The 13,323-nt window shown below is 38.5% G+C and overlaps 1 protein-coding gene across 1 annotated transcript in view; it reads left to right on the forward strand.

Moving 5' to 3' along the window:
- MRC1 (mannose receptor C-type 1) overlaps positions 1-12,278 on the forward strand; it is a 127,388-nt gene extending 115,110 nt beyond the window's left edge. The window contains 6 exon segments of the mRNA XM_036759851.1: positions 9,833-9,880; positions 9,883-9,999; positions 10,854-10,898; positions 11,260-11,283; positions 11,286-11,399; positions 11,402-12,278. Of these exon segments, the coding sequence (XP_036615746.1) occupies positions 9,833-9,880; positions 9,883-9,999; positions 10,854-10,898; positions 11,260-11,283; positions 11,286-11,399; positions 11,402-11,502 (449 nt within the window). The 3' untranslated portion in view covers positions 11,503-12,278.
- The last annotated feature ends 1,045 nt before the right edge of the window (positions 12,279-13,323 follow it).

Below are 13,323 nucleotides of genomic sequence, written 5' to 3' on the forward strand. Positions count from 1 at the left end.
TTTTCATTTTAAATAGATAATAAATTCAAACTTTGGCTTTCAGTTCTGTCCTGCTGATGTGATTTTTTTGGCCCCTCTGTTCTCTTTTGTGAGTTTTAAAAACATATTTCAATGACCTCTTTTTTTCTTTTCTGTTTTTTTTGGACAACCTTATTGTTAGCCACCTTCACCCCCATCTCACTGTGCTCCCTACCTGACCAACTGAAAAAAGTAAAAGAAAGAAAGAAAAACAAAACTCTTGTGACAAAGAGCATATTGTGGTCAATAAGAATAGTTAGAGGCTATCCTTTCCTCCCATACTTATTTAATGTTCTTGATGGAATATTTTTATACAGTAAAAGATTAAAAGTGAATAGGAAAAGAGTAAAAAGGAGAGATTCCTCACATTTCACTTATTTGCACAAACATGATGAGCTGTGATTAGTTCAACACTAGTATTCCTATGTGCCTTTGAAACTCTGAGTCCCCTTTTATAGTTGCCTAGTCAGTCAACTTGCATTTATTAAGTTCCTACCATGTGCCAAGCACTATGCTAAGCACTGGGGATACAAACAAAGGCAAAAAAACCATCCCTCTCCTCAAGGAGTTCACAGTCTAATTGGGGAGATAATGGGCAAACAACTATGTACAAACAAAATATAGACAAGAGGTAGTGCCAGTGGAAAGGCACTAAGTTTAAGGAAAATTGGGAAAGGCATCTTGTTGAAGGTGGGTCTTTAATTGAGATTGGAAGGAAGCCAGAGAAGCCAGGCAATAGAGATGAGGAAGGAGAATTTTCCAAGCATGGGGGTTAGCAATCTTTTCCGGTGCCAAAATCTCTACATTGCCATGATCAAATTAATTTTCTTTGATCCAAAACATATTCTTTCTCCTCCTGGTTACTAACCTGAATAGTAACACAAATTACTATTTGTCTTTATTGTTTCACCATATTCCTTGTCATTCACTTTATAATCTTGGACTCACCATGGATTCCCTTCACTATATATGTAATTACTTTCCAAGTCCTATCCTTTTATTTCCATAATAGCTCCTGAATTTTTCTCTTCCTTTCCATTACTACAATTAAGAACTCTTGATTTCTTTCCTGGCCAGTTTGCTAGTCTCATAAATACACTTTTAATCTTTCTCTAACTCCTTCCTCAAATTCATTCTTTGAATTTGCCAGATACATCTTTCTAATGTGCCATTGTGATTGTGCTGATCAAAAATCCTAAAGTTTCTCATTTCCTACCAAACATAGTCCAAACTCCTTAGTTTGTTGGTCAAAACCCTTAAAAGTCATTCAGACTTCAAGTCATCATTCCCTACATTAATCCATTCACCTTTGGAACTCTCAGTCTGGATTGAATTGTCCTTCTTGCGAATAAGTGCAAACTCAGGAACTCCATTAGGCATTCTCAGACTCAGACCAACCAACTCTTGCTTCACATCCTATCTAGCCATTTATCCTGGCTGTCATTTTGCTATCCTCTCTAGTATGGCAGGAATGCCTACCCCTTCTCTATCTTTGGTATCTGTATTTTGCTCCAGAAACAATAATCGAGTCAATACTTCAAACACAATTACTAATGGAAAGTTGTATCATGGGAGCCAAGATGGTAGAGTAAGCAGTAAATCACCATAGCCCTCCCATATTCACCTCAAAACAATGATAAAATAGCACCCTATAACAAATCCTGGAACAGCAGAACCTGTAAAAAGATGGGGTTAAACACTTTTTTAGCCCAAGAAACTTGGAAGATCAGCAAGAAAGCTCTGTCTCACTTGGGTTAAAGGCAAATGCAGTCTAGGACAGGAAGTATTCCAGCAAGCCAGAAGCAAGCCCCACCTCAGCAAACCAGTGGGAGATCCTGAGCCCCATCGTGGTGGAACAAGTAAATGCCAACACCAGCCCCACCCCCTCCCCAAGTATGCCTCAGCATAACCAGGGGAATGGACAGATTCCAGGTCCAGGAAGTACCACATGCTTCAGCATAGCCCTGGGCAAAGAGGCAGCTGCCAGCAGCCAGACTGATGTGTGCTCCAGTGTAGTCCCCGAGAAATGCAGAAACACCCCACTGGCCTCAGAAGCTGCCTACAGCTCCTACAGCCTCCAGCAGCACCTGCCATCCCTACTCCACCCCCTCAGCACAGCACCAGACACAAAGGTGTTGCCCTATGGCCCTCAGGGCAACACCAGTGTAGCACCAGGTAAACAGCCAGGGCCTGCAGCCCCTGGCAAAAGAAGCCTGAGAGAGTGCCCTTTCCACCCTGGGAGCAGAGATCAAATTTTTTAAAAAAAGGAAAAATGCCAAAAAAGATGAGCAAAAAACAACAAAAAAATCTGACAATGGAACGTTATTGTGATGACAGGGAAGATCAAGACGCAAACTCAGAAAAGGACAACAATGTCAAAACATCTATGGGAAAAACCCCAAAGAAAAATGGGAAGTGGTCTCAAGCTCAGAAAGTATTCATGAAACAGCTCATATGAGAGAGGTAGAAGAAAAATTGGGAAAAGAAATGAGAGTGATGCAAAAGAATTATGTAAAAAAAGAGTCGACAGCTTGGAAAAAGAGACAACTGCTTAAAAAGTAGACTTGGCCAAGTGGAAAAAGTGATATAAAAATCCACTGAAGAAAACAACTCCTTAAAAATTACAATTGGCTAAATGGAAAAGGAGGCACAATAGCTAACTGAGGAAAACAACTCCTTAAAAGCTAGAATCAGGCAAGTGGAAGCTAGAGACTCTATGAGACATCAAGAATCAATCAAACAAATTAAAAAGAATGAAAAAATAGAAGCAAATGTAAAATATCTCATTGGGATAAAAAATAACTGACATGGAAAATAGATCCAGGAGAGACAATGTCAGAATCACTGGACTACTTGAAAGCCATAATCAAAAAGAGGACCTGGACAACATCTTTCAAGAAATTATCAGGGAAAACTGCCTTGAAATCCTGGAACCAGAGGGCAAAATAGGCATTGACAGAATCTACTGATAACCTCAGAAAAGAATTCTAAAATAAAACCTCTGAGGAATACTGTAGCCAAATTATAGAACTATCAGGTCAAGGAAAAAAGTACTGCCAGTGGCCAGAAACAAACAATTCAAATATCAGGGAGCCACAATCAAGATTACACAAGACTTAGCAGCTGCCACATTAAAGAGGCAGAGGTCATGCAACATGATATTTCAGAAGGCAAAGGAGCTAGGACTATAAGTAAGAATCACCTACCTGGCAAAATTAAGCATAAAACTTCAAGGGAAAAAATGGTCATTCAACAAAATAGAAGGATTTCAAGCTTTCATAAGCAGAAGATCAAATTTGAACAAAAAATTTATCTCCAATATCAAGACCCAAGAGAAGCCCCAAAAAGTAAAAAGGGAAAAGAAACCATAAGGGATTCAATGGAGCTGAACTGTTTGCATCCCTACATGAGAAGATGATACTTGTAATTCTTAAAAATTGTACCACTAACAGTACAGCTAGAAGGAAAATACATAGACAGAGGGTATGGGTATAAGGTTAATTGGAGGGGATGACATAAAAAATAATTAAGGGATGAGAAAGAGGAGTACACTGGGTGCAGAAGGAAAAGAGAGACAGAATGTGGTAATTCATGTGGTATTTCACATGAAGAGGCATGAAAGACCTATTACAATGCAGAGAAAGATGGGAGGGTGGGTGATGGGCATTGCTTGAATCTTATTTTCATCAGCATTGATTCAAAGAGGGAATAACATACACAATCAGTTGAATCTAGAAATCTATCCTACCCAATAGGAAAATAGGAGGAAAGGAGATTAAGTAAAGGGTAGGGGGGACTGAGAGAAGAGAGGGCAGACAGGGAGAGTCTGTAGACAGGAGCAAAACACTAGTGAGAATAGACAGGGTGAAAGGAGAGAGAGGGAGGGAGAAGTATAAATGGGGGGAAATAAGATGAAGGGAAATACACAATTGGTAATCATGAATCTAAATGGGATGAACTCTCCCATAAAACAGAAGCAGATAGCAGAGTGGATCAAAACCCAGAATCCTGCAATATGTTGTTTATAAGAAACATATTTGAAGTAGAGAGACACACACAGAGTAAAGGTAAGGGACTGGAGCAGAATCTATTATATTTCAGCTGAAGTGAAAAAGCAGGGGTAGCAATCTTGATCTCAGACAAAGCAAAAATAGACCAAATTAAAAGAGGTAAGGAAGGAAACTATATCTTGCTAAAAAGTATCATAGGCAATGAGGTAATATCAATACTAAATATATATGCACCATGGTATAGCATCCTAATTCTTAAAGAAATTAAATGAGTTACAGGTTTATAACCAAGAAAGAGATAGCATTACAAAATATAAAATATATAATTTTGATTTTATTAAGTTAAAAAGCTTTAGCACAAACAAAATCAATGCAACCAAAATTAGAAGGAAAGCAGAAAGCTAGGAAACAATATTTACAGCAAGTGACTCTGATAAAGTCTCATTTCTCAAATATATAGAGTCAAATTTATAAGACTACAAGCCATTCCCCAATTGATCAATGATGAAAAGATATGACAAAGCAGTTTTCAGATGAAGAAATCAAAGCTATCTATAGGCATATGAAGAAGTACTCTAAATCACTTTTGATTAGAGAAATGCAAATTAAAACTATTCTGAGGTACTACCACACACCTATCAGATTGATTAATATGACAAAAATGAAAATGATAAATAATGGAGAGCATGAGACTAACACACTGCTGGCAGAGCTGTGAACTCATCCAACCACTCTGGAGAGCAATTTGGAACTATCCCCAAAGGACTATCAAACTGTGCATACCCTTTGATCCAGCAATACCACTACCTGTTCTGTATCCCAAAGAGATCATAAAAAGGAAAAAGGTCTTTCATGTGCAAAAATATTTATAGCAGCCCTTTTCATAGTGGCAAAATATTGGAAATTGAGGGGATTCCTATCAATTGGGGAATGGCTGAACAAGGTGTGGTAAATGAATGTAATGGAATACTATTTTGCAATAAGAAATGATGAACAGGAAGATTTCAGAAAACTTGGAAAGACTTGTACAAACTGATGAAAAGTAAAATGAGCAGAACCAGGAAAACCATACCAACAACATTGAGTGATGATCAACTATGAATGACTCAGCTCTTCTCAGGGACACAATTATCCAAGACAAGTACAAAGAACCTATGAGGGAAAATATTAGCCACATCCAGAAAAAGAACTATGGAGTCTGAATGCAGATCGAAGCATGCTTTTTCACTTTATTCTTTTCATGTTTTTTTTCTTTTGATCTGTTTCTTCTTTCACAATTGTGACTAATATGGAAATATGTTTTACATGACAGCACATGTAAAACCTATATCAAATTGCCTACCATTTTAGTAAGAGGGGAGGAGAGGGAAGAAGGAAGAGAGGGAGAAAAATTGGGAACTCAAAATCTTGTGAAAATGAATGCTAAAAATTGTCTTGACATGTAATTGGGGAAAAATAAAATTCTATTTAAGAAAAAGAAAGTTATATCACTGGATAACTCCATGGCTAAATTCATTAATTCCTATTAACTATCTGGACCAAAACATATTTTCTTTTTTTTTTAGTCTTCTAGCATTTTTTAATTTAGTTTTCAGCATTGATTTTCACAAGAGTTTGAATTACAAATTTTCTCCCCATTTCTACCCTCCCCCCCACTCCAAGATGGCATATATTCTGGTTGCCCTGTTCCCCAGTCAGCCCTCCCTTCTGTCACCCCACTCCTCTCCCATCCCCTTTTTCCTTCCTTTCTTGCAGGGCAAGATAAATTTCTATGCCCCATTGCCTGTGTATCTTATTTTCTAGTTGCATGCAAAAACTTTTTTTTGTTTTTGAACATCTGTTTTTAAAACTTTGAGTTCCAAATTCTCTCCCCTCTTCCCTTCCCACCCACCCTCCCTAAGAAGTCAAGCAATTCAATATAGGCCACATGTGTATCATTATGTATAACCCTTCCACAATACTCGTGTTGTGAAAGACTAACTATATTTTGCTCCTTCCTAACCTATCCCCCTTTATTGAATTTTCTCCCTTGGCCCTGTCCCCTTTTGAAAGTTTTTGTTTTTGATTACCTCCACCCCCATCTGCCCTCCCTTCTATCACCCCCCTTTTTTATCTTCTTCCTCCTTTTTTCCTGTGGGGTAAGATACCCAAATGAGTATGTATGGTATTCCCTCCTCAGGTCAAATTTGATGAGAGCCAGATTCACTCATTCCCCTCACCTGCCTTCTCTTCTCTTCCTACAGAACTGCTTTTTCTTGCCACTTTTATGCAAGATAATTTGACCCATTCTATCTCTCCCTATCTCCCTCTGTCAATATATACCTCTCTCATCCCTTAATTTTATTTTATTTCTTTCAGATATCTTCCCTTCATCTTCAACTCACCCTGTGTCCGCTCTCTCTCTCTCTCCCTCTCTCTCTCTATATATATATACACATACATATATACATACATACACATGCACTTATATATATACATAAACGCACATATATATACACACATACACACATACACATATATACATATATACATATATATATATATACACACACACACTCACACACATATATGCATATTCCCTTCAGCTACCCTAATACTGAGGTCTCATGAATCATACACATCGTCTTTTCCATGTAGAATGTAAACAAAACAGTTCAATTTTAGTAAGTCCCTTGCAATTTCTTTTTCTTGTTCTTTTTCTTGATTTTCTTTTCATGCTTCTCTTGATTCTTGTGTTTGAAAGTCAAATTTTCTATTCATCTCTGGTCTTTTCACTGAGAAAGCTTGAAAGTCCTCTATTTTATTAAAAGTCTGTATTTTGCCTTGGAGCATGATACTCAGTTTTGCTGGGTAGGTGATTCTTGGTTTTAATCCTAGCTCCATTGACCTAAGCTGCTAGATCTGGGGTTATTCTGATTGTGTTTCCACAATACTCAAATTGTTTCTTTCTGGCTGCTTGCAGTATTTTCTCCTTGATCTGGGAGCTCTGGAATTTGGCGACAATATTCCTGGGAGATTTCTTTTTGGGATCTATTTGAGGAGGCGATCGGTGGATTCTTTCAATTTCTATTTTGCCCTGTGGCTCTAGAATATCAGGGCAGTTCTCCTTGATAATTTCTTGAAAGATGATATCTAGGCTCTTTTTTTGATCATGGCTTTCAGGTAGTCCAAGAATTTTTAAATTATCTCTCCTGGATCTGTTTTCCAGGTCAGTGGTTTTTCCAATGAGATATTTCACATTGTCCTTCCATTTTTTCATTCCTTTGGTTCTGTTTTATAATATCTTGATTTCTCATCAAGTCACTAGCTTCCACTTGCTCCAGTCTAATTTTTAAGGTAGTATTTTCTTCAGTGGTCTTCTGGACCTGCTTTTTCCTTTTGGCTAATTCTGCCTTTCAAGGCATTCTTCTCCTCATTGGCTTTTTGGAGCTCTTTTGCCATTGAGTTAGTCTATTTTTTAAGGTGTTGTTTTCTTCAGTATATTTTTCAGTATTTTTTGGGTCTCCTTTAGCAAGTCATTGACTTGTTTTTCATGGTTTTCTCGCATCCTTCTCATTTCTCTTCCCAATTTTTCCTCTACTTCTCTAACTTGCTTTTCTAATCCTTTTGAGCTATTTCATGGCCTGAGACCAGTTCATGTTTTCTTGGAGGCTTTTGTTGTAGGCTCTTTGACTTTGTTGACTTCTTCTGGCTGTACGTTTGGTCTTCTTTGTCACCAAAGAAAGATTCCAGAGTCTGAGACTGAATCTGGGCGTGTTTTCGCTGCTGGCCATATTCCCCACCAACTTACTTGACCCTTGAGTTTTTCAGTGGGGTTTGACTGCTTGTAGAGTTAAGAGAACTATGTTCCACACCTGGGAGGATGCGCCAGCTCTGACACACCAGCACTTCCTCCTTCCCAAGAACCCCCAACCTGGACTGGACTTAGATCTTCAGCAGGCTCTTCACTCCTGCTCTGATCCGCCACTTAAATTCCTCCCACCAGGTGGGCCTGGGGCTGGAAGTAACTACAGCTGTAGTTCTGTAGCTGCCCCACTTCCGCTGCCCTGGGGCAGTGGCCGAACCGCGAACATCCTTCTACTCCTGCAGCTTTTCCCACTAACCTTCTCTGTTGTCTTGGTGTTTGTGGGTTAGAAGTCTGGTCACTGCTGCAGATCACTGATTCAGGGTGCTAGGGCACGCTCTGCCCGCTCCTGGTCTGGTTGGTCCCGCAGAGCCCACGCTGGGCTCTGTCTGCTCTGCTCTGCTCCCCTCCGCTCCAGCTCCATGCAGGATAGACCTCACTCAGAGACCATCCAGGCTGTCCTGGGCTGGATCCCTGCTTCCCTCTGCTATTTTCTGGGTTCTGCAGTTCTAGAATTGGTTCAGAGTCATTTTTTATAGGTTTTGGAGGTCTCGGTGGGGAGCTCATGCTAGTCCCTGCGTTCCAGCCGCCAGCTTGGCTCCGCCCCCTACTTTCCAAAACATGTTTTTCTGGTCATTACTTAGAGTTAGAGTCAATAGAGTCAATAGGCATTTTAAAAGTACCTTCTATGTGCCAGGCACAGTTCTAATTTCTGGGGATACAAAAGAAGGCATAAGATATCTAAGCCCTCAAGGAATTCACTATCTAAAATCTAAAAAGAAGCTAAAAAGTGGGGATAGAGGGGAAAGGTTAGCTGGTACAAGGGCACAATGGAGTCACACAGCCAAGAAGGGAAATGGTCTGAGAAAGTATGTGTTTCCAAGTTGACATCATTCTTGCAGAGTGATGAGTTTCTGGAGATGATAAGTTCAAGAGAGTGTCTGGGGTGAGGAATGAAAGAATTCCCTGAGTGCCATGCTTAAGTGAAAGAGTGTCAGACAGGAGTTCTCCTCTCTCTAACCCTTTCCATTAGAGGGAAGAGAGGGCTCCAGAGGCCCGAGTATTGAGGAGGGGTGAGTTTCTGAGTTGAATTCATCTTGAAGAATATCAAGAAATTCTGGAAATGGTGAAGTTTACCTATCCAGAGATAAATGAAGTCCCTTTGTGTGCTGTCTCTCCTATTAAAATATAAAAGCTCCTTGAGGGCAGGGACTATTTCACTTTTGGTTTTGTGTGCCCCATCACGTAGCACAGTGCATGGAATGTGGTAAATATCTCATCTTTTTTTGTCATTCATTCGACAATCTGATTCTAACCTACTCTTCCAAAGCTTACCAAATACACCGCTTCTTTCCAATTTCTATTAACCCACAAAACTTTACTCCTTATGAATTCTAAAGCATAACTCCTTGTCCCTATATATTTGCTGATGTTATTTCTTATGCATGGAATAAAACTTTTTTAATACATCTGTCTGTTAAAATTCTATCTGTTCTTCTAAGTCCAGTTTCAAATACTACATCTTCTATGAAGCCTTCCTGGAAGCTGGAAGTAAGCTTTCCTTTTCTGAGCTTAAATACATCCATTATGCAACTATCAAATTTAATTTGTATTGTAGCTATCTGTGGTGGATTTCTTAGCTCTCCTTCTTGATTCTAAGATTTGTGATGGCAGGATAGATGTCATGTACATTTAACTTCCCTCAGCACCAGCTATGGTGCCTTGTGAGTGGAAGATGCTTGTTAAAACTCTTTAAAATTTATTGTTGTTGGATTAGTTTCTGCTTATCTTTAATAATTAGACACTGTAGCCTTTTGGTGAAAAATCTAGTTTGGAATCTATTATGAATTATTTTTCAAATGCATGTATATAAGGTCAATGTATCTGCCTACTTAAAAGAGTTGAGGTTTTTCCGAGTGATTATTACTGAGTGACTTTTGGCTCTCCCCCTAACAATCAGGCAACTGGCTTTGGATAAAAACACATCCAGTATCTTTTGTGAACTGGAAAACGGAGAGCCCTCTAGTGATCGTAATGAAGACTGCGTGGAACTCTATTCTTCAAGTGGACTATGGAACAACCTTTACTGCTCTTCCTACAAAGGGTATATTTGTAAAAGAGAAAAAAGTAAGTAATTTTTTTCCTGTAATTTTGAAATGTTCGTCACACCATTTCCACTACTCACATAGTCAGACATAAATGAGGGTCCAGTAGGAAGAAGCAAAGAGCAATTGTTAGGTATCCCATAGAGTTTGAGCCACATTGGAGCTGCATTGGGACATTATAAATGGAGAATGGCCTTGGGAGTTTAAGGATAAGTTGAACATAACCGTGATTAAAGAGTCTGTTGCTCTCCTGGAACAAACAAAGCCCTTTATCTTTATGTTCATATAATTTAGGCTTATTCTTTTATTTTAAAGATATATTCTTATATTGCAAAAATCACGAATGGTTGGAAAGACCCATTCTGGGGATATTTATAGCCCATGCAAGCTCATCAATACCTCGTATATCTAGGATCTGATGCTGATAATAGCTTGGAACATGATGTAATGGACAGGGAATCAGGAGACTTTTGTGTCTGATCTTTGCCACTTAATGGCAATAGCATGACCATGGACAAGCTTTTAACCTCCCCTTCCTCCTTTATAGAATAGGAATAATGATGCTTCCAATATCTATCACATAGGACTCCTGTTAGAAAAGCACTTTGTAAACTGCAAAGCGCTAAAAAATGTGAACTATTATCGTTATTATAGAAGAGTTCCATCAATAGATGGATGCTACATTCAGTGAGTACAGATATAGGATGGGCAGGGGATAAAATGAAGCCATGGAAAAGGCTGAGTAAATACAGGCAGAGCAAAGTATAGTAGAGCATGAATCATTAGCACATATTTGAGAATTAAATAACATAAATTACACAAGTGCCATTTAATTATGAGCTCATGTAAACTTCAAACAAATGTCTTTTTTTTAAGTTGTTGATCCTAAACCTACTACTCAGCCATCGCTAAAACCAAACGGTAAGGACACCACAGAAATTTCCGTGCTAAAATGATTAATTTGCTGTATAAGTTTTTAAATTTTTTATATTTTCAAGTTCTAACCTTATATTAGTTTAAAAATGATAATGAAATAGCTAATCTGTGCCTATGGAGTTAAATAACCCTACAACGAGATAACATTATTAACATTTGCATGTTACTTTGTGTCCTGTGGACTGTTACTTACTCACCTTTCGTTTCTGTTTGACAAATGTGGGGTGGGACAATAGCCAAAATTCCCCTGCTCTGATAAAATCATATTGTCCTCTTCTCCTTAAGTCAGATTCTTTGCTGCTTTGCTTGTGTCCTTTTTCTAATGGTGACTCTTGGTTCTTTATAGATGGACCAGAGACTAGAAAAGCCCCTCTCATAATTCAGCTGGGATCATCGTCGTGGTGGTACTCCTAATTCTGACAGGAGCTGGTGGTGCTGCATATTTCTTTTACAGGAAAAGACAAGTCCGAGTACCACAAGAAGCGAACTTGACAACACCCTTTATTTTAACACGGGATCCACTCCAGGAACTAGTGACACAAGGATCTCATGGGCCAATATTGAACAGAATGAACACGCTCTCATTTAGTGAAATAACATGAGGACATTGATCATTATTGTGTTTGATAAATTACCCTTTGGGATAAAACTTCCCCCCAGCCTTGAGCGCAAGTGATTGTTTCCATGTGAAATTTTATTATTCAGTTGTGTGCCTGTCTGTTCCCAGCCCTTTGCACCACTGGTGGAATGGTTGTTCCTTTTCTAGGTCGGGCAAGATTTTTTCTCAAGAGAGTAAGTATAAAATACTTAGAAATTAGGCTTAATACATCGGCCCTGTTTAATTGTTGTTGGTCTCTATCTAAAATATGACTGTAAGAGAGTCCGTCAGATTCATGTAAATCTCACAAACACACACATACACATACACACACAAAAGCCTCATAATCTTAAGGAACTCTTAGAAAAAGCACATGCCTAATTCTGCCGAAATTCTGCAAACAATCTTCCAGGAGAAAAGGGTGATTGGGTCATATTTCATGTCCATGTTCCATAATGATAAGACTTGAAGGAATTGAGATTCAGACAATTTCAGGTGATGTAAAAAATTCAGGCATGCTCCTTTGGGGCAGTTTTCATTATTAACAGTCATTTCATTTGTATTATATAATTTTGAATTGTAGTTTCATCTGAGAAAACATGGTTTTACAATGTGAGTGTTGCAAATTTTATAACTTTTGTCCTGAGTAATTTTAAAAACATTTCCCTCAGGGAACAGTGGGGTATGAAACAAACATTTAAAGTTTGCTTCATCCATCTCTTTAAGTGATGTGAAATAAAGAGCTCAAATAAGGTCTATTTTTAAAACTGTGCTATTGGTGTTAATTTCTGTGATTGCAACTTCGTGCGTGTGCGTGTGCATGCGTGTGTGTGTGTGTGGTGTATTTTTTGCTCATCCAACTAACACTACTGATAACAGTAGTTATTTTCCATTGAAAGGGATGTATTGATCTGGGAACTTGTTAAATGAAAAGAGATATGTTCATTACTTTAGGCAATAGATATGTCCTTGAAAAATTGCACAAAAGCAAAAATTTATGCCTTATTTATTTGCATTTGTCTTCTGTTTTCCCTGGATCAGAGTAATTGTTGCAGAATTATATAAACAGAGGCAAAGCTCATTAGACAATAGATTATCATAAGATCATAGACTTAAGAGTTATATAAGATCTTAGAGACTATCTAGTCTTCATTCGAGAGATTAAGGACCAGAGAGGGTTGTTGACTTACCCAAGTCAAAAAGGGTCTAAGGAACATACCTGGGATCAGACTCAGAAACTTTCTGACTCAAATATCCCATGCTCCGGCTACTTCGTCTTGCTGCCTTAGAGTTGAACAGAGTCTTAGAAGTCACTTACTGGACCGTCCTCATTTTCCACACGAGGAAACTGAAATGTTAAGTAATGAGGAGGCACTACTAGCTAGTGACAAAAACAGACTGCCTGGATCAGATATTAAGATCTGCCCCTCAGATCCTATTACTGCTTTAAAATGTAGCTAAATGCCTGTACTCTTGACTTATTTTAGAAAAGAATTGACCAAACTATTTCATATGGAGTCTATATGTATTCCAAAGTTGAACAACTTTTGACTTCCAGCCAGGAAATGAGCAAATAGGTGTTGTTGATTATTTAGTTCAAATCTAAAAAGGACTTTAGAAATTATCTAATGGAACCCAATCATTTTACAGCAGAAGGAAGTAAGACCCAGATAGGTGAAGCAACCTGACCAAGATCAATGAGTAGGAGAGCTGGCATTTGATCCAAGTGGTCCAATGCACTTCCAACTATCCCATGATGGATACTCAGTCCCATATTATTGGATTGGGCCTATTTTTGATGGTAGGGCAGGG

The sequence above is a fragment of the Trichosurus vulpecula genome, chromosome 5 (genome assembly GCF_011100635.1).
Source record: "Trichosurus vulpecula isolate mTriVul1 chromosome 5, mTriVul1.pri, whole genome shotgun sequence".
Taxonomy (NCBI): domain Eukaryota; kingdom Metazoa; phylum Chordata; class Mammalia; order Diprotodontia; family Phalangeridae; genus Trichosurus; species Trichosurus vulpecula.